Source organism: Chiloscyllium plagiosum, unplaced genomic scaffold (assembly GCF_037043375.1).
Source record: "Chiloscyllium plagiosum isolate Xiang-an unplaced genomic scaffold, Cpla_swu_hap1 HiC_scaffold_7, whole genome shotgun sequence".
In the NCBI taxonomy this organism is placed as follows: domain Eukaryota; kingdom Metazoa; phylum Chordata; class Chondrichthyes; order Orectolobiformes; family Hemiscylliidae; genus Chiloscyllium; species Chiloscyllium plagiosum.
This window is the reverse complement of record NW_028270145.1, coordinates 44,263,335-44,286,219: the sequence shown is the minus strand read 5'-3', so window position 1 is coordinate 44,286,219 and position 22,885 is coordinate 44,263,335. Positions and strand designations below refer to the sequence as shown.

At 40.1% G+C, this 22,885-nt stretch overlaps 1 protein-coding gene across 4 annotated transcripts in view; it reads right to left on the bottom strand.

The window, feature by feature from the left end:
• The window catches only part of nckap1 (NCK-associated protein 1), a 218,777-nt gene that overhangs the window by 38,747 nt on the left and 157,145 nt on the right, over window positions 1–22,885 (bottom strand). For all 4 annotated transcript variants that reach the window (XM_043693453.2, XM_043693454.2, XM_043693456.2 and 1 more), the window contains 3 exons: window positions 15,798–15,895; window positions 10,309–10,402; window positions 8,390–8,472 (listed from right to left, as the gene is read on the bottom strand). In XM_043693453.2, the coding sequence (XP_043549388.1) occupies window positions 8,390–8,472; window positions 10,309–10,402; window positions 15,798–15,895 (275 nt within the window). The remainder of the gene's footprint in view (window positions 1–8,389; window positions 8,473–10,308; window positions 10,403–15,797; window positions 15,896–22,885) is intronic.

Below are 22,885 nucleotides of genomic sequence, written 5' to 3'. Positions count from 1 at the left end.
TTGCTGTTCAGATCCATAGTCTTTGCCTTATTCAGTACGCTCAGTCATTGCTTGATAAGCTATGTGATAAACTGACTCGGTTGAGGAATAACTTGTGAGATGACAGGATCCTCAATAGTAGGCCAAGGTGAATCACCAAATCAACATTTCTGGTTAGACAATGGTTGTAAATGCCTCATCTTCTGCACTCATGCGGTACCTGGTGTTTCACAGAGATGTTCACATAGTCTCCTTATCATTGTTTGTTTAATTGTCTGTCATCATCCAAAATTTGAAGTGACAGGACTTGATGTGATATGTTAAATGTAGGTTTACTTAGCTCTTTCTGTGGAATACTGTTTCTGCTGTTTAGCATGAATGCAGTTTCACTAGGATTGCCACCTCATTTTTAGTTATACCTGGTAAACACTACTATAATCCAGAATGTCACCTGCAAACTTTGCCATAAAAGTCTATGTTCCATTATTCAAATTATTCATACCTATAAATAGTGAAAAGCTGAGGGCATATCACAAATACCTTGATAACGCTACTTTGACATTTACCAGTGTACATTTCCTTATCTTTATTCTGTATCCGAACAACCAGCCTTATCAAACCAAGGGCAATATATTTTTCAGAAGGTTTGGTTTGGTTGTGAAGGTTGACTGCCTGAAAAGGTCAATCTACCGTGAAACTTATTGTCAGTTTGCAACCTCACCTCAGAGAAATTACAAATGATCAAGCAATTTGGTTATTTTTACCAGCCATAGACTGGGTCCTAAAATAAAATGTCCTCTCTGAGGAATTTTCAAACCAGCAAAATTATCTCAGATTAGAATATATCAACAGATATGTTATAGCAGAAATAAGTTTTCTAAATTTATTGATACCAGCTCTTCAGATCCTAATTTAAGGAATCCAGAATTATTGTGATGTGGATGTACGTTTGTCAGGACATAAGCGTGAGACTACATCCCTTTTATACTTGATGAAAATTTAGTTTAAGAATAAATTCTAGACTATAGTAGTAAAACCATGACTATTCTTCTTTAAAATTATACACAAATTCACTTTAAAAATTTTTTGGAGATTCAGATAAAAGAAAAATAATGTTCACAACCCAGTATAATTTCTTTACAGTGTCTTTATCTCAACTTCAAGGGGAATTGATGATAAACCCTTTCATTTTGTATTGTAAGAGGGTTGACCTCATATCGCTATGTATGTACTAGCTTTTAGACGTTGATTGCTGTCAAACATACTTTCATTGTATACCCACAAATACATGTATATATGTAAAAAACACATTCTTTTTTAAGTCTAATCACTCTTTTTGCACAATTTTGTTTTTATGAATAGTTGAGGTTCACTGGTCTTTTGTCTGTATTTTGTCACGGGTGTTCAGCTATTTACCATAGTCCATACAGCATTCAAGATTCTACAGGTCCTGCATTTCCATAGTGCTTTTTCCTTCCCACTAGCTTCTTGGTACTTTTTCAAATGCTGCAATGTAGTTAATCTTCATTCATTCCTTTTAATTTAATCAACATCTTAATTTCATTAAACTTTGTTTCCTTCATATGTTCCAACTAGTGTTTTGTAAAGCTGAAGTATAACTTCCACCATTTGCATCCTAATCCTATACATATTAAAAAAACAGCATTCCATTAGACATTTTTGTTATTTTCTGCATTTGTTTATGTCATTTCAGTAATCTATTTACTTTGGACCTCTTTTGCTGCTAGTTTTTCACCATTTAGAAAGGATGCATGTTAGGTCCAAAGTAAAGGAGGACATCATACTTACCAGCACTGAAATCAATGTGTCATCATTTTCCTCAATTAACCTATCAGTATCTCCTTGCAATTTCATTATTCCACCTGCACTGTTTGTAATACTCACCATCCTAACTTGGAAATATATCACCATTACATGAGCGTTGCTGAGTCAAAATCCTGGAACTCCTTCCCTAACGGCATCGTGGGCTTACAGTAAATTGACTGAGCAGTTCAATACAACAGTTCATCCGCATCTTTTGAAGGGCCAGGATGTATGGGTAAATTTTGGCCCAATCAGCAATACCATATTCAATGAATGAATATTAAAAAAGCCCCACCCATCTTTGTTATCAAAGCTAGGTATATAGTTTTCTGACCCTTCATCCATGTCATGAATGAATACAGAGAATAATTATGTTCAAACTGAAATTCATACGTGCCACCACAAGTGACAGACTACCAAATGAACTATCTGCCCATTATCTCTATTCTGTTGCTCAATCAATTTCTTAACCAGGTCAGGAATGAGTCTTTAAGAGCAAGACATCAACGTTAGCTAGCAGTCTTTTATTAGAGACTTAATCAAATGCTTCTGGAATGCTGTAATTATCTGTAAACCGTCCACTATTTTAGTCACCCCTTCAAAACTTTTAATCAGATTTCTCAGGTATGGCCTATATTTTACTGTCTTTCTGATCAGCTGAAAATTTTAAAGCTATTCAGTCACATTATCCCAAATTATAAAAACAGCAACTTCCTGACAACAGAGGGTAAGCTTAGCGATCTCTCACTCCCTGATATTCCTCTCTTTCTTAACAAAAGGAAATGTGCAGCTTTCCAATCTAAAGTAATGGCTCCAAAATCACAAGAACCTGCACCGTATTATGGTTAGGGTATGTGCAATGCTCTCATCTATTTCCTTTAAAACAACTTTGTCATTAAGATTGAGACCATCAGCTGCTGACTTCTCTCCTTGCCTCAGCTCACAGAGTCAAATCTTCCATTAGGTAGCAGCTGCTCTCACCCTGAACTGGCATTTATTTTTTATTTCTCCTCATAGCCTCAGAGTTAATTTTGTCTACAGAACGCACTTAACTCCAGTCCCAAGAAACTATTTACCACACAACTTCCATTTCTGGTTTACGTTATCAATGTTAAGTGATTTGTTAAACATAGAAAAGAGGAGTAGGCCATTGACCCTACAAGCCTGATCCGCCATTCAATATGATCCATACTGATCATCCAACCCAGTACCCTGTTCTCATTTCCTCCCCATATCATTTAAACCCTTTAGCTCAAAGGACTATACCTAATACCTTCTTGAAAACAAATTGGCCTTAACTGCTTTCTGTGACAAAGAATTTGACAAGCTGCATGAAGGAAGTTCTCATCTCGTAAATGGCCCGTCCTGTACTATTAAAAGGATGACCCCTGGACTCCCGGTTCTTGGGAACATCCTTTCTGCATTTGGCTACATTATGTCTTGTTAGAATTTTAAAGGTTCCCATGAGATTAATCCTTCATTCTTGTAAACTCTAATGAATATAATCTTAATGGATTTTGTTTCTCTTCATATGTTATTCCTGCCATGCCAAGAATCTGTGCAGTAAACTTCATCCATAGTTAGAACATCTTTCCTCAAGTAAGGAAACCAAAACTGCATACAATGCTCCAGGTGCGGTCTCACCATGGCCCTGTATAATTGGAGCAAGTTGCCTCTGCTCCTTTACTCAAATACTGTGGCTACGAACACCAACATACCATTAGCTTTCTTCACCAGCTGCTACACCTTCACGCGATATGCAGCCACCAGTGTACAAGGACTCCCAGTGTTTTGGCGCATCTTACCTTTTTCCCAATCTACCACCATTCAGATAATAACTTGCCTTCCCGTTTTTGTTAGCAAAGTGTATAAAACATTGCCTCTTTGGAACTATTACTTAGTCTTCAAATCTGTCATCTGTATTAAAAAAACTCCTCCACTTAAGTCTTTTAAACTAGCATCACAAAACCAAACTCTCTCTCCTTTCCCAAGTCTGAATGTGCTGTGGTCTCCAAAATATAAACCTATCTTTCCCACAAATCCACATTTGAACCCCTTCAATGAGGCTTCACTGCCTGCCACAACACGGAGCATATCAAAGTCACAAATAACATCCTCCATCACAGTATATAGTAAATTATTCCTCCTCCTCTTCCTCTTGACCGGACTGCATCCTCCTCTATCAGCAATGCTCCATTGTTCAGCTAAGTAGGACACACCTAAATCTATTCTGATCAATCCAATCATAATTATCTACAATGACTTCTCTTCTAGCTCCTAACACCTTTAAACCTTGAATTACCAGCTCCTGTCCCTTCAATCCAGTTCCACAAAACTGCTGACTTAATGAAATGAAATTACTCACCGAACATGCTGTTTTTAAAATAATTTTGCTAAGAGCATGTCAGGGTCTAAACCCATACATTGGAAGTTTAGTAACTCCTAGACTTGACTAGTCTCAAGTCTTTCACCTTCCATAAATTCAAGGTCATCCAAAACTTGACTGTCCATATACTAACTCTGACTAAGCTCCAGTCACCTAGCAGCAACATGCTGATTATATAATGTTGGTATCCAGTCCAGCAAAACATCAAAATTTTTAACTTCATTTAAGACCTTACCCTTCTCTGTAACCTCTTCTCACCTGACAACTAGGGCCTGTGATCTTGCGGGAGGGGACGGGCCCCATTGCCACTCCCTCTCAACCTGCTTGAACGCAAGCACGTCATAAATACATCAACATAAGGGGCTCTATTCCAGGAGAAAGTTCCAGTGCTCAAGATTTGATTGCATTGAGAACCTGGAGGGTTGAAGCTATTGGCTTTGGCCAGCTGGAATAATTCCCACATGATGTAATTCATCCTTGGCCATGTTCTCTCTGTTGAAACTTTATTGCTGGAACAGCACAGCAGGTCAGGCAGCATCCAGGGAACAGGAGATTCGATGTTTCGGGCACAGGCCCTTCTTCAGGAATGAGCAGAGAGTGTTCAGCAGGAGAAGATAAAAGGTAGGGAGGAGGGACTTGGAGGAGGGGCGTTGGAAATGTGATAGGTGGAAAGAGGTCAAGGTGAGGGTGATAGGTCGGAGTAGGATGGAGGCGGAGAGGTCAAGAAGAAGACTGCAGGTCAGGAAGGCGGTGCCGGGCTGGAGGGATTCGGCTGAGACAAGGTGGGGGGAGGGGGGATGAAGAAACTGGTGAAGTCCAAGTTCATCCCCTGTGGTTGGAGGGTTCCCAGTCGGAAGATAAGACGCTCCTCCTCCGACCGTCGCGTTGTTGTGGTTTGGCGGTGGATGAGTCCAATGACCTGCATATCCTCGGTGGAGTGGGAGGGGGAGTTGAAATGCTGTGCTACAGGGTGGTTGGGTTGGTTCGTCCGGGTGGCCCAGAGGTGCTCTCTGAATCGCTCCGCAATTAGGCGGCTTGTCTCCCCAATATAGAGGAGGCCACACCGGCTGCAGCGGATGCAGTAGATGATGTGGGTGGAGGTGCAGGTGAATCTGTGGCGGATATGGAAGTTTCCTTTGGGGCCTTGGAGAGAAGTGAGGGGGGAGGTGTGGGCGCAAGTGTTGCACCTCCTGCGGTTGCAAGGGAAGGTGCCAGGAGTGGAGGTTGGGTCGGTGGGGGGTGTGGATCTGACAAGGGAGTCGCGGAGGGAGTGGTCTCTACGGAAAGCTGATAGGGGAGGGGAGGGAAATATATCCTTGGTGCTGGGGTCTGTTTGGAGGTGGCGGAAGTGACGGCGGATGATGCGCTGTACATGGAGATTGGTGGGGTGGTAGGTGAGGACCAGTGGGGTTCTGTCCTGGTGGCGGTTGGAGGGGCGGGGCTCAAGGGCGGAGGAGCGGGAAGTGGAGGAGATGCGGTGGAGGGCACCGTCGACCACGTCGGGGGGGAAATTGCGGTCCTTGAAGAAGGAGGCCATCTGTATTGTACGTATTTTGAACTGGTCCTCCTGGGAGCAGATGCGGCGGAGACGAAGGAATTGGGAGAATGGGATGGCGTTTTTACAGGGGGCAGGATGGGAGGAGGTGTAGTCCAGGTAGCTGTGGGAGTCGGTTGGTTTGTAGTAGATGTCCGTGTTGATTCGGTCGCCTGAGATAGAAACAGAAAGGTCTAGGAAGGGGAGGGAGGAGTCCGAGACTGTCCAGGTGAATTTGAGGTCGGGGTGGAAGGTGTTAGTGTAGTGGATGAACTGTTCAACCTCCTCGTGGGAGCACGAGGTAGCGCCGATACAGTCATCTATGTAGCGAAGGAAAAGATGGGGGGTGGGGCCAGTGTAGTTGCGGAAGATGGATTGTTCCACATACCCTACGAAGAGGCAGGCATAGCTGGGGCCCATGCGGGTGCCCATGGCTACTCCTTTTGTTTGGAGAAAGTGGGAGGATTGGAAAGAAAAGTTGTTCAGGGTGAGGACCAGTTCGGTCAGTCAAAGGAGGGTGTCGGTGGAAGGGTACTGGGTGGTACGGTGGGAAAGGAAGAATCGGAGTGCTTTGAGTCCTTCGTGATGGTGGATGGAGGTGTACAGGGACTGGATGTCCATGGTGAAGATGAGGCGTTGGGGACCGGGGAAGCGGAAATCCTGGAGGAGGTGGAGGGCGTGGGTGGTGTCACGAACGTAGGTGGGGAGTTCTTGGACTAATGGGGACAGGACCGTGTCGAGGTATGCCGAGATGAGTTCGGTTGGGCAGGAGCAGGCTGAGACGATGGGTCGTCCGGGGCAGTCAGGTTTGTGGATTTTGGGCAGGAGGTAGAAACGGGCGGTGCGGGGTTGTGGGACTATGAGGTTGGAGGCGGTGGATGGGAGGTCCCCTGAGGTGATGAGGTTATGGATGGTCTGGGAGATGATGGTTTGGTGGTGGGGGGTGGGGTCATGGTCAAGGGGACAGTAGGAGGAAGTATCTGCGAGCTGGCGTTTGGCCTCAGCGGTGTAATGTTGGCCTCATGTTCTCTCTGCACTGGTGCAGCCCCGTAGATCACCTAAAACCGTGCACTTTATGTGCATCAGATCCTGCTAAAATATCACCAGGAAATGCTAGAAAGGAAAATTCAAAAGTGTTGGAAGTTCATCTCCCCGACTCTGCCTTTAACTCGTTTCTGCATTTCAATTCTGGCTGATTATGCAAACCTAATTCTAATCACTTTATCATAGGCAGGTATGCCTTGTTTCCCAAGATCTGAACATTAGAATTTTCTCCCTAAACCTCTCTACCTCTCTCTATCTGTAAGGTGGTCCTTAATACTTGCATCTTTGCCAAGCTTTTGGTTAAGTATTCTGATAACTCCTTCAGTAACATGGTGTCAAATTGTGATTAACAATGCTCCTGTTGAATGCTTTGGGATATTTTAAAATGATAAAAGGTGCTTTTTAATGTTGTTGGTTCTCTTCTATCACATCTACATGATGATTATTTGGTGACATCATCTAAAAATGCCACATTAGTAAACTAATGACACCAGCTCAATCACTTTTGTCGATTCTCCATTACTGCTAAATTATCAGATTTATCTGGTATCCTGTACAGGATTTATATATTTGTGTCATATCTATCCTCAAAATGCGATTCTAACCTCATGTTAAAGCCATTACTAACAATGAGAAGAAAGTGAGGTCTGCAGATGCTGGAGATCAGAGCTGAAAATGTGTTGCTGGAAAAGCGCAGCAGGTCAGGCAGCATCCAGGGAACAGGAGAATCAACGTTTCGGGCATAAGCCCTTCTTCAGGAAGAAGGGTTTATACCCGAAACGTCGATTCTCCTGTTCCCTGGATGCTGCCTGACCTGCTGCGCTTTTCCAGCAACACATTTTCAGCACCCATTACTAACAATGCCTACATCAATCTGTAACATTGCTGACTTTTCCCCTGCCTTAACTGAGGTGTTGAAGCCTTCCTGCATGCTTTAGATCTAGATTTGACTACCTCTATCTAATCATCACTGGTATCCCACATTCTACACTCAACTTCAGATCACCAAAAACTGTGTACTTTATTTGCATAACGCCCTAGTGTTTAATTTCAATTTTATAACACCTGTGAAGGATAAGAGGGTATTTTGTTGCAACACACACATTTTGGTTAACAACAGTTCATTGAAACATTCTGGAACATTTAACTACACCAAAGACACCATTTAATCAGGGGACCATCATGATCCACCTTGTCAGTGACCTCCTTAGAAAAAAATCAACAGCACGTCAGTCAGAAAATGCACACCTCAAATTTAGGCTCTCTTTGGTCAATACAGCTGATTAAAAAACTTAGTTGCTCTACATAAGACTGTACAGTTTGGTAAACTCTTTGCAACCGATCTTAAAATTCACATGCCTGTACTATCCTGGTTTCTCCCTGCCTCATGTCTGGAAAAAAATGGCGATATATTTCCAAATAATTAAGTTGAATTTGCTAGAAGTGACTATACTTTTGCTAACCTTTTCACCCTTTGGCGTTCCTTAATTCAATGCTTTCTTTTTCAAGATGCTCTCTTCGAAAATATTTTCGAGTAATGACAGCAATGCTAGCTGTTATGCAAGTTCAATAATTCGACCATAATAGTGTGTCATTATATGTACATATCTGTCAATACTTACATCTTTGAGTGCTTCCTGTGCTAGTGAGCGGAATGATAAGATAACACCAATTATTGTCATTCTCTTCAGTACGCTGTCAACCGCTAGATTATTTAGGGACAAAGAAAGAAGTGTCATTCATATATTTCATTCTTGAGACAGATCAGTAATGATACACAAAAAATGTGCCAGTCATTCAACACACTAATCAGTATCTGTTACATAATTTTTATTGCATCATCAGAGTTTCAGCTGTCTTTCAGATGAATTGTTAATTACCCAATAACTGAACTTCACTGCATGACACAAAAACAATTACATGTGTGCATTTCTTCTGTTAATTAAGATTTTAAACTACCTTCTGAAGTATTCTAATGTGAAATGAGAGTAGATCCAAGATGCTTTATTTGCTCAAAAAGAATCAATAAGCTCTGAAGGTAACTATATATATATATTCTAGATAGGGTATTAAGTCAGTGCAGTCCTTAAATGGATGTGTTACTAAATAATTTCAGAATCGTTAAATTTGACAGCATTTTCATTAAAGATAACACGAAAAACAGTTGACTCGTTTCCCCAATTATTTTTGAATACGAGCTGAACTACATCTTTCGAGAGATAGAAGTAAATTAATGAAATGTTTTCTTTAGATATTTTAGAAGCAAAATAATTAACTTGCAGGGTTTCAATGCTCTGAATCTTTCTTTTCTATTTTGTCAGTACCTCTTGTATTGCTTTAAATATTTAGTCATTTATCACAAGTTTGTCACACCAGAAAATTGGATTCAAAGTCTGTGTCCAAGGTTGGAAGAGTGTAAAACACTATCTTGAATTGAATTTGTTTTCAAGTCAAGATTTAAAAAGAATTCAGTTACCTCCAGCTTCCAAGTGCACATTGTTTAGAAGACCTAGGTTAGCCCCTGTCTGATTGGTGTTAATGGATAAGCTGGATAAGCTAAAAAGAAAGGTTAGTATGAAACGGCTACAGTGTACCCTGACGTTAGGTAACAAAGTCAGCCAGGACAAGATTAAGACTTTTCCTATATCAAAATCTGCTTTTAAACTGTTTACTACAATAGCCTGGCAATTCTGCCCTTCAACATAGAGCTAAAAATTAATTTCCACAATTTCCTACCTTGCCTGAATGAAAGCTACAAAAACAAACCTTAGGAACACATTACCATTTTCCAAAAAAGAGGAATAAAATGAATTGAAAAAATGAATATCCTGAACACTATCATTTGTCTTTCTTGACATTGCTGCTCAGGGCCATTCTGACTTCCTAAACAGATGAATTTTTCAATGTCACTAATTATGCTTTGTCACAAATCGGCATGCAGTTAAGTAAATTGGAGGGTGTCATCCCTTTCTCAAAATATTTTCACAGACTAAATGCAGCTAAAGAGTAGAAAAATCTGACATTATTCAAGCATGGTAAACTATTAAAGGGTGGATTCCTTGTCTAACATGCAGATTGTGTTCGGTTGTCTGGCAACATTCAATATAGTCAAGCTCAAATATTTCACACTGAAGTAAAATCATTGGGACTAATGGGCTTTGCAGCTAACATCACATATAAGTCAAAACATTGTTTTGACAACTAAAAAATTACAGGTACACAAAGAACATGAGGGACTTGTTCAACTATTTTTTAAGCTAACAGACGTCGTCCGTACTGAGTTTTAGAAAGGATTCTACCATTTTTGTCAAACATCCCTTAGAAAAGCAACACAAACACCAATCTAAAACAGCAATGCCTATAAACTGTATCAAACAATGGCAATGGGCAAGATTAAATAATTGTAAGTTTTTAAACTACATGTGTAACAATGTGAAGATGAATGCTCAGCACTATAACTACATTGCAATGAGGTCATGATTTTAAAATGCTTACATGGTTTGCCCAGTTTCTGTACCAGGAGAACATATGCTATACTCACAAGTTAATCTTTTGAAGAGTGCTGCCATCTGGTCCGGCTTGTCAAAGCTGGTCCTCATTTGTGTTAGCACATCGACATTCTCCACTACTAATTTCTAGGAATAAAAGATACTTAGTATCAGACAGTTCTTCAGATAATCAAAAACAAACACATTTCAATCTGGAATGGGAAACAAGACTCAGAAGGTCCAGATGATTCACAAATCTTCAATTCCCAGAGATTTAGAGTCTATAACATGAACACTTCAATGTTTGGTATGACTTCTGAAACATCTCATAATCTACCCTGTTTCTTGGTCTTCCCACTTTTAATCCAAATTGAAACATAGCAGGATTATCTGTGTTCAATATTGCTCTTCTTGTTCCTCTCCTCCTCAACCTTCCATTCCAGGATGGAACAATCAATGCCATGGAAACACTGAAACAGCACAGCAGATAACTAACTTGGCTAAACGTTGCATCATAAGTAACCTTTTAAAAAAAAAATACAGTTTAAAGAGATAATTTTCTATACTGTAGTCTAACCACAAAGGGAATGTTAATGTATAATCTGCAGTACCACTTCAAAATGATTATATTTCATTACTTGTATTGCTAAATGGGCCCATCCTTTCCCATTATAGATGTCAGCAATGGACAAGTGAGTACATTTTCACAGATAGTGATACTACTGCACTGCGCAAGCACTGATTCTTCATTTCATAAGATGAAACAAAAGTATCCTCTGACAATTCTATTGTGGTGACTATCACAATTGAATGCCATCCTGCTTCAGCTACTATCAGCATGAGTATTTCTAATGAAGGTTGGAAGGAGAGTAAAGACACTGAAGTACTACTATATTGTAACATAGATGGAAATGTGTCAGGTGCTCCACTTGCTAAGTTGAGCATGCAAATTTTAATTCTGGCACATAGAAATTTCCACATTTATTATTTTATGAAGGGTCGTCTCATTCTAAATTGCAAATTTAATGGAAGTCTAGCTGCCCAACTCATTCCTTATATGTTGGCAGTCTTTGTATAAAGTGATTTTTAAAAAGACCAAATTTTAACTGATCAACTAGGTCTCCCCATTCTACGCCAACCCATGTCATGGCCCTCCCCATTTTGACAGCAGCCACAAATGTAGGTTGGCCTGCTAATCAGGAGGAAGTGAGCTTTTCCAGCAACACATTTTCTGGCCTGCTAATCAATCTACTTGCATGACATTCAAAAAAATGATATTGACTTGAGTCCAGTTTTGTGATGATTGGCTTTTGATTAGTTCTTGACAGATCTCAAGTCAAAACCTCAATTTTCGGCTCTGAAACAGTTCTAGAACATATGGGGTTACTCTCTTACTAATGACAGTTTCATGCTGAAGAGACGGTTCTGTCATAATTCAATGGGAGTCAAACATTGACTTTTAAAAGGAAATCAATTTTAATAAATGTTTTCCTCATTATACAAATAAAAGTACATATTTGAAGAGAATGAATTTCTAAGAATTTTCTTCCTTTTAGCTCAGTTAAGTGAAAAATCTATGTTGAATTACTGAAAAGCCTTATAAAACTGCAATCCTCTTTGTTATTCGGCAGAAACAGTTAAAATAAATTAACTATAATTATATATTAAACACAAAATGCTGAAATGGAAAAAAAAAACTCAGAATTGACATGAATTCTTGCTTACGTTAGAATATTTTGTCCAAATCACACATTCTTCTGTTCTTTCCAAACCCCTTCTCCACAGAGAAATAAATTACTTTCATATGAAGGCAAAGGTTAAATGACCTTTTCTATGTAAGGGATACCAACTGCCAATAACATTTTCACACAATACAAAACACCCCTGAGGTTGATGGCAAATGAAGAATAATTTCATTTCAGAGAGGAGAATGCCTTGCACAGTCTGCAAGGATCACATTTCTCATGTCCATTTTTATCTGCAGGCTATTTTCAAATAAGTGAATGTTTCTCTATAGTCATTTTATAAATACAGCAATTTGAAAATAATGTTAGCATTAGTGCAGCATAGGAAAAATAAGGGTAACGACGGCCATCAAATAGCCGATTTCTGCTTGCTAAGTTATACACAAATTCTTATATTTTTAACACCTTAATTTTGTTTTATTTTAGAAGAGAATGAACATATTTCATAATGCTACAATCTCACATGCAGTTTATGGAAAAAATTAAAGTATATTCTAAGATTAATGTAATTTAAATTTCATATTTTAGTGGTCAATTTTTCAGGGAGGGGAGAATAGGAAACAAGGTCACAATTGCATACTGAATTATCATTTATAATTTTCAGCATCTAATGACTTCAACAAACATTTTATTGTACTTTTAATCAAGACTTTCAGGATACAAAACATGAAATCTTCCTCACCCCTGAATAATATGGGCAATGGCAAGTCAATTGGGAAATATATTATTGATATTGGGGGGAAAAAAAAGTAACATTTTCTATCCAAGGTTTTTAACAGCATCATGAGAAGCCACTAGCACATGGCCATTTGAATGCACTGCTACCGCATTATCACCAAATGTCACATTGTTGAACTGCAGGTTGTTATTTCACCAAGGACGTCAGACTGACAATCCCTGACACAAAGTTCGAGTGGGTAAGTGTCAGCTCCAGCTGCTTGTTCTAAGATGGGGCTGCACCTAGTCAGTAGTCCACAACATCTCAGGGCATGCTCCATTGACATAAACCACCTACATCCTTCCTTCAAAGGGCAGCTAGCCTTACCACATCCTCACGGCACATTGCAATGAAAGTTGCATTATAAGTGAGTTGGCAATCTGTTAACAGGCCATATTGCATGCAGGGTCAGGCAACCATTAGAACAGAATGCAAATCCAATTTTGTCGCTTGCTTTCTTAGTGCTCACTCACTGTGTGCGTTTATGAATGCTCACCATCTCTCTGCCATACTTGGGGTTTTTTGTGCATTGAAGCCTTATTCAGAACTTACAGTCTCTCAGTACTTCTTTCTTGCCTTCAAGCCATGCTTGCCAGAAATCAATCAAGGGGTGGACACATTACTGTACCACACTGGCAATAGCACACCTCCAGCATGTGAAAGCAGCTTACTTGGTTAACACAATGAACATGCTTCAACCAAAAGGTCAATCTCAAAGTCTCAGTGGACTAGGCCTCAGTGAGTTGGGGGGAAAGTTGTCAACTTTGAGCTCCCCCACAATCAGCCAAGGGAATGGTCTAATCTAAGTCGAAGAGCTTGGACATGTTCAGTTTGCCACTTGGGGTGGTTAGGGTCAGGAGATTGCCTATCCTCCTCAGTCTGCAACACACTCAGTTTTCCAAGTCTGTGGATTACTGGTAAGTCAGCCATCTGCATAGAGGTTAGTCAAGGATCTGGCCAGGAATCAGAATGAGTTGCTGTTCAAAGTCATTCGGGGGCTGAGGCATGGATAGCCCTGAGGATCTATTCACTTAAAGTTAAAGAGTACTATCACGAACTAGCTCAGTGGTGGGCAAGTCAGAGAAGTTAAATGTGGGAATTGGAGGAAGTATGCTGGGATGCAGAGTAGACAATACTTATTATGGAGCAATTCAACATACAAAACTGAAAGACGATCATGCATTGAAGGGACTATTGTCGAACAGGGATAACTGATGGTAAACAAAACATCCTGGTATGAACAAGGGAGCAGTGCATCACAATAGTTGGCATTACCAAGCTGTAGCCCAGTGGCATAATTTGAAGAGATGAAGATTTAAATGAAACAGTTGCATGGAAATGTGCAAAGCATAGAAATTATGTATTTGACAGTGAGTGCAAGGAATGAACAAACAAAGAGATTTGGGGATCACATAGTGAAAGAGGCTGAGCCCTTAACTTACTCTGCAAAGCAGTTTCCATCCTTGTTCAAAACGTAGAACTGAAAAACGGTTGCCACCACACCCAGAATGGCAGGAGTGAGGACAGTGTCCACTTATGAGCAGTGTCAACCTCTTCAAGAGGTAATTGCATTAATCAAGTATTTACATAATACAAGTTAAAGATATCTGTCTACACAGAATTCCGCATGTAAGATACATGCAGTGACCAACTATGTGGAATATAAACCCGGCCAAAAGTAATCTTAGTAATGTTATTGCTCATTACAGGTTGATCTTAGTCATATATGTGAAGGTGAAGTCATCCCGGTGACCTTACAAGTGGCACCAGTAAGTCACAATTCACAAAGACAATCCAAGGGGTCTTGTGCTGCAGTTGGGCACTGTAGTGCAGTCCTTATTTTTGATGGCATTGGAGCAGTTAACAATAAGACTCAAATAAAGAGTTTCTACATTGTTGACAATTTTCTTAGCAAAGGTTAAAGTTTTTTTCTCAAAGTTGGGAAATAATTTATGATTGCAAAACTTATTTCACCTTGTTTTTTTGATTCATTCATGGGATGACACCATCGCTGGCTAAACCAGCATTTATTGCCATGCTTAATTGCCAGAGGTCACACCTAGTTGCCCAGATGGCAGTTTAAGAGTCAAACACATTTCTGTGGGTCTGGACTCAAACGTTGTTCAGACCAGGGAAGGATGGCAGTTTCCTTCCCTAAAGGATGTTAGTAGTTTTCTTGACAATCAACAATGGATTCTTGGTCATCATTAGATTTTTAATTGTATCTTATTAAAGCAGAATTCAAATTCCACCATCTGCCATGGCAGGATTTGAACCAACGTCCCCAGAGTATTACTAGGTTTCTGGATTCATAGCAGAGTGATAATACCAGCAGGCGATCACCTCCTCTGTTTTTACAACTGCTCCTTCATTCTAGAAGAAAATTTAGGTCACACTCACAGGTTTCATTCACTAGGCCACACTGGCTCTCTTGTACTCAAAAATTACACAGTACTTTGCTTGTTTATTCAAAAATGAGAATGTGATTTCTTGGCTTTATATGACTGATTTCAACAAATCAAATTCTGAGATGATATTGTTCATTCTAAAGGTAAGAAAAGTTAAGCATGACTTGGAGCATTTCACATCTTGAATAGAGTCTGTGCCCAACAGTTAATTGGAGTACTGCTCGTAACAAGTCAGTCATCATTGATGCCAAATGAGTTACTGTAACCACAAAAGATAAAGGGCATGATGTAAGGCTACATGTGTCATATTGCAGACTCTTCAGAATATGCATCAAAAGGTTACTGACAAAGCTAGCTCATGAACTCAGACATAACAAAACTTGCAGAGCAAAAGCCAAATCTTAGAGAATCAAAAAACGAGGTAAACCAATCCAAATCAGTCTCCCATTCATTCCAGCAAATGCGAGGTAAGGTTGACAACAGATGTTTTACAAAGCACACAAATCTTTTGATGTGTTTAAAATTTACATAAGATAGTTGTATCAAACTTTAGAAATCCATCGACAAATTCCCGTCACAGTAAAAAAAAATCAAATTTTCACAATATTATTTTATAATACTATTTTTAAACCATTTTATTGAGCACTAGCATGCTGCAATGAAACCCCTACCTTGAGTTCCGCCACCTGTGAGGAAATGTGCCACATCAAGCTTTCACTTAAAAATTTCATTCCATATGGTCCCAGAAGTTCTGAAAGAGCCCTCATTTCTATGGGAAAATGAGTGTTGTTATCAGTCAGCATGCCATAGAACCAATAAATCTGTCATTAGATTGGCACATGCATTTTGTCAAAGATTGTCCACAATTTTGAAACAAGAAAGAAAATAGGGGAATACTTGTATATATATTTGAGGATCTGAAGTGTTGAAAATCTGTATACCTCTACTGTTACTGAATGCTGAAGAGCTAATAAAAGAGCAAATTGATGAGTTGAAAGATGGTGAACTCCATAAGGAGCATTTTTTTTTTAAAACTTCTGGGAAAATTAAAAATGTGATTTACAAATAAAACAATGGAAGGAGAGAATAGAAACAGAAATAAAACTATAGTAATGACTTACTGCAGATGATAATGCAATTATATTGGTGCTTGTGGAAATTAGCTGTCATACTTTACAACAGTGACTATACTTCAAAAGTCAATAAGTTAGCTCTCTGTTTTTATATGTTCCGTCACCATACTAGGTAACATCATCAGTGAGAGTCTCCAGTGAAGCGCTGGTGGTATGTCCTGCCTCTCTATTTATAGATCTTGGTTTCTTAAGGTGGGTGATGTTATTTCTGGTTCGTTTTTTCAAGGGGAGGTAGCACCCACTTCACATTCAATAACAAAACTTACAAACAAGTCAACAGAACACCTGTGGGATCACCAGTATCAGGGCTCATAGCAGAAGCAGTAAAGCACATACTTGAACAAGCTGCCCACTCATCTATCCAACCCAAATTTTGGTTCTGCTCGGTAGATGACACCTTTGTCATGACAAAACACAACAAATTTGAGGAAACATACACCATCAACAATATCCTGACAGGCATAAAATTCACAAAAGAGGAGGAGAATGACAACAGACCCCCATTCCTTGACAGTTGAATGCACAGTTAACGGAGAGCTTCATACCAGGGTTTACAGAAAAACAATAAACACAGACCAAATACTTAACTTCAGAAGCAATCATCCCAACACACACCAATGGAGCTGCATCAAGACATTATTTCAACGAGCTACACCACACTGCAGCGGCCAAGAACTACAAAAAGCAGAAGAAAAATATCTATACAATGTTTTCAAGAAAAACGGGTACCCAATAAACAATCCACCGATTCCTCAGAAACAAACCCAAACAAGCAGACAATGCAAAAACCCAAGTCACATTACCTTACATAAAAGACATATCAGAAATGACTTCCAGACTACTCAGACCCCTTGGCATCATGGTAATCCACAAACCTACCAACACACTTATAAGCGACTAATGAAACCAAGGAAACCAGGAAATTATAGACCAGATAGTCTGACTTCAGTGGTGGGAAAGATGCTGGAGTCTATTATAAAGGATGAAATTACGACACATCTGGATAGTAGTAACAGGATAGGTCAGAGTCAGCATGGATTTATGAAGGGGAAATCATGCTTGACTAATCTTCTGGAATTTTTTGAGGATGTAACTCTGAAGATGGATGAGGGAGATTCAGTACATGTAGTGTACCTGGACTTTCAGAAAGCTTTTGATAAAGTCCCACATAGGAGGTTAGTGAGCAAAATTAGGGCACATGGTATTGGGGGCAAAGTACTAAGTTGGATGGAAAGTTGGTTGGCTGACAGTAAGCAAAGACCAGTGATAAACAGCTCCATTTCGGAATGGCAGGCAGTAACCAGAGGGGTACCGCAGGGATCAGTGCTGGGACTGCAGCTTTTTACAATATATACTAATGATATTGAAGATGGTATCAGTAATAACATTAGCAAATTTGATGATACTAAGCTGGGTGGCAGGGTGAAATGTGAGGAGGATGTTAGGAGATTACAGGGTGACCTGGACAGGTTAGGTGAGTGGTCAGATGCATGGCAGATGCAGCTTGATGTGGATAAATGTATGGTTATCCACTTTGGCAGCAAGAACAGGAAGGCAGATTACTACCTAAATGGAATCAATTTAGGTAAAGGGGCAGTACAAAGAGATCTGGGTGTTCTTGTATACCAGTCAATGAAGGTAAGCATGCAGGTAGTGAAGGAGGTTAATAGCATGCTGGCCTTCATAACAAGAGGGATTAAGTATAGAAGCAAAGAGGTTCTTCTGCAGCTGTACAGGGCCCTGGTGAGACCACACCTGGAGTATTGTGTGCAGTTCTGGTCTCCAAATTTGAGGAAAGACATTCTGGCTATTGAGGGAGTGCAGAGTAGGTTCACGAGGTCAATTCCTGGAATGGCGGGACTACCTTACGCTGAAAGACTGGAGCGACTGGGCTTGTATACCCTTGAGTTTAGAAGACTGAGAGGGGATCTGATTGAGACATATAAGATTATTAAAGGAGTTACACTCTGGAGGCAGGAAACATGTTTACGCTGATGGGTGAGTGCCAAACCAGAGGAGACAGCTTAAAAATACGGGGTAGACCATTTAGGACAGAGATGAGGAGAAACTTCTTCACCCAGAGAGTCATGGCTTTGTGGAATGCTCTGCCCCAGAGGGCAGTGGAGGCCCAGTCTCTGGATTCATTTAAGAAAGAATTGGATAGAGCTCTCAAGGATAGTGGAATCAAGGGTTATGGAGATAAGGCAGGAACAGGATACTGATTAAGGATGATCAGCCATGATCATATTGAATGGTGGTTCAGGCTCGAAGGGCAGAATGCCCTACTCCTGCACCTATTGTCTAAAGGATCGATTAGATATTACTCACATCTTTTATAAGATACCATGCAAGAACTGTAAAAAAAACAACATCTTTGGACAAACTAGCAGGAAACTTGCCACCAGGATATATGAACTGGCCACCAAAAGACATGACCCACTATCACTAGTTTCCATACATACAGACAAAGAAGGACACCACTTTGACTGGGACAACACACACATCGTAGGACAGGCGAAACGAAGACACACACAAGAATTCTTAGAGGCAGGGCATTCTAACCAGAACTCCATCAATAAACACATTGATTTAGATCCTATCTACCTCCCCTTGAAAAAAACCGGAAATGACATCACTCACCTGAGCTACAAATCTTTCCAAAAATCGCTAATACTTCAAAAGTATTTAAAATTGCTTCACAGCCAACAGTCTTGAAAAGGTATACATTAATGCAAGTACGCCATTCATTGACACATGGTCCAACAGATTATCAAGGAAGATAGAGAGTGGGGGGGAGGGGGGGGAGAAGGTGGGGAGGCACATGTGAGAATGTAAAATATTTCTGAAAATCAATTATTTAAAATCTTGTGCAATGTGCAGACTTCATGCAAAAATCTGACCTTTGAATCTGGAATGCAATTTCTACATAATGGCAAGTTGCCATGAGTTTCTAATCAAATTACTTAAATCAATAAGTTTACAAGCGAACCTCAGATACATAAATACTACCAGTAACACAAAGAAGAAAACTGGGATAATGAACAAATATGTTCATAAAATTTCCAAAGCCCACTTAAATGGAATAAAAGTAAACAAATATATAATCTAAGATTTTCTTGTGACTTTTGAAATTTTTCCTGAAGGAAATTTACTTAATTTTATAACTTTATAGTTAAATGTTAGAGTCATAGAGAGTCAGAGTCACGGAGCATGGCAACAATCCCTTTGGTCCAACTAGTCCACGTTGATCACATTCCTAAACTAAACTAGTCCCACCTGCCGGCATTTGGCCCATATCCCTCCAAACCTTTCCTATTCATATACTTTTCCAAATGTCTATTAAATGTTGTAACTGTATCTGCATCCACCGTTTCCTCTGGCAGTTCACTCCACACACGAACCACTATGCAAAAAAGGTTGCTCATGTCCTTTTTAAATCTCTATCTTCTCGCCTTAAAAATATGCCCCCTAGTTTTGAACTTACCCATACCCTAGGGAAAAGACTTTGGCTATTCATCTTATCTATGCCCCTCATGACTTTATAAGCCTCTATAAGGTTCCTCCTCAACCTCCTATGCTCCAGTGGACAAAGTCCCAGCCTATCCATTCTATTTTTATATTTCAAACCCTAAATCCCAGCAACATCCTGTTAAATCCTTTCTGAACTCTTCAGTTTAATAATATCCTTCCAACACAGGGCAATTGGAACTGCAGAGTACTCCAGAAGAGGCCTCACCAACATTCTGTTCAACCTCAACATGACATCCCAACTCCTACACTCAAAGGCAAGCATGCTAAATGCCTTCTAAATTACCCTGTCCACCTGTGAAGCAATTTCAAATAATTATGTACCTGAAGTCCTAGGTCTCTGTTTTACAACATTACCTAGGACCCTACCAGTAGTTGTGTAAATCCTGCCTTGTTTGCCTTATAAAAACACCTCACATTTATCCAAATTAAGCTCCATCTGCCACTCCTCAGCCCACTGATCCAATTGATCAAGATCTATTTGAAATCTTAGATAACCGTTCTCACTGTCCACTACAGCAATTTTGGTGAAATCAACAAACCATGCCTCCAAATCATTTATATAAATGACGAACAAAAATGGACCCAGTACTGATCCCTGTGGAACTCTGTTGGTCACAGGCCTCCAGTCTGCAAAACAAACTTCCACCAACTCCCCCTGTCTTGCCTGATCATATTTTTGATGCTGATCTAACAGTATGACAAATGTTGAAGTTCTCTTTAGTACACAGAGTTAATGTCGAAAAATGCTCCAAAGAGCTTCACAGATGTCAGAAAAACAATAGAACGAAATAAAACAAAGCAGCATTAGGGATGATCCAAACAATGATTTAAAAGGTGAGTTTTAAGGAGGGTCCTAAAAAAAGCAGTTAAGATATTTAGGGAGGGCATTACAATGTGTGCATCCACTAGTGTGGCAGAGGGAAAACAAGAGGCTAGAGTCAGAAAAATGGAAAGAGTGAATGAGAAGGGAGATTGTCAAGCAGGAGGAAAGTGACAGGGATTGAGGAAGCCATGAAAGAATTCAAATTAAAATTTAAAGCATTGGGATACCAGAATCAATACAGGAAATCAAAGGAATTCCAGTGAGATACAAGTATTTTACGCAAGCTGAAGATTACAGATTGATACAGAGCAGAAGATGAACCAGGAAAGCAGTGGAATAAGTGATTGAGAGTGACAAAGGCTCTCAGATGAAGGTTGCAGTAGCAAGTGGACTAAGATATGAACTGAATCAGACAAGGATCCAAAAGTGAAACTAAGTAATCAGGAAACAGAATTCCAACTGATTCAGTCCATTTCAGAAGCTACAAACAAGAACACAATTAGTAATAGTGGAGTAGATAAAAGGAAATGGTGTTCCTTTAAGACTGGAGTTTGACAATGCAGTGGTGGAGATGTTGATTGGGTGTCACCAACATGTACTTTGTAGCTGACTCATATCTAAAGCTGACATTACGATGTGACTACATATAATCAACAAAGAGAAGGGGAGTGGGAGAGAAGATGCTTGGGAAAATTGAGAAGATGATGCCCTGGGTAAAGCATTTGAAGATAATTCCATGAAACTGAACAACACTGAGGTCACAGGATGACAATTACCTTGTCAACTGTGATAAGACAGAGGAGAGATTGAGGAGCTCAAAAAGGAACATTACATCATAATTACAGAAAACAAGAGTCTTTCGTGCCTTCAATCTTTTGTTTATGTAGCAGTGGTCAAAACTGGACTGGAGCAAATTTTAATTATTTCCAAGAATGTAAGTATCACTAGCAAGGATCACATATGTTGCCCATTCCGAGATGCATTTGAAAAGATGGTGGCAAGCTGTAGCTCTGTATTTTGGTACACTCACAATGTTGCTTGGAAAATAGCTGTTGGAGTCTGACCAAACAACTGCAAAAGAATGATAGTCCAGTTCAAGGCCGGATGGAGCAGTGCTTGGAGGCGAACTTTCAACTGACTGGCTTCCCCAGTGAGTGGTCCACTTTCCTTTTTGGTGGTAGGAGGCAGGGTTTAGAAGCTGCTGTCCAAGGCACCTTAGTGAATCCCTGCAATGAATATTCTGGATGGGAAACACCCCTGCCACTCTGCTTCAGTGGGAAAGTATTGAATGTAAACGTAAAAAATAAGAACTGAGGTAGACCATTCAACAAAATCATGGGTGATCGGTTTGTATTTCAACTTCTACATTCCCATCTACCCTGATAACCTCCGATTTCCTTGCCTGGTAAGTATCTACTTACTGCTGCCTTCACCATTTTTAGATTTTAGATTTAGATTACAGTGTAGAAACAGGCCCTTTGGCCCAACAAGTCCACACTGACCCGCCGAAGCGAAACCCACCCATACCCCTACGTTTACCCCTTACCTAACACTACAGGCAATTTAGTATGGCCAATTCACCTGACCCTGCACATGTTTGGATGGTGGGAGGAAACCAGAGCACCCGGAGGAAACCCACGCAGACACGGGGAGAACGTGCAAACTCCACACAGTCAGTCGCCTGAGGCGGGAATTGAACCCGGGTCTCTGGCACTGTGAGGCAGCAGTGCTAACCACTGTGCCACCGTGCCGCCCACTAAGCCAAGTTCCAAAACTGCACAATACTCAGGAATAAAGTTCTCATCTCGTCTAAGAGGGGTCCCAATTTTAGAACCGTGACCCCTATTTCAGGACTCACTTCCAAGAAGAAACATCCTTCCCATATCCACCTTATCAAAATCAGTCAGGATCTGATACAGCTCAATCAAGTCACCCCATATTCTTCTAAACTCCAATAGCAACAAGTTCAGCCTATTCTAATAGGACGGTTGGAAATTTAACCTGGTTGATGGGGTGCCAATTACTTAGGCTGCTTTGCCCTGGATATGCCAATTGGAAAAAAAATCCATCTCACCCCCAACCTGTACCTTATTGATGGTAGATAGGCTTTGTTGGGTCAGCTTCAATTTTGGAGATGACAAGTCAAATATTACAGAAGAGACCATGGCTGGAAATGAACATAAATTTGTAGAGGCAAAATAATTGTTAAACTTTTGAGATGGGTGACAATAGCAATTTTGTAAGTGACAAAATCTGAGAAAGAATCATTTAC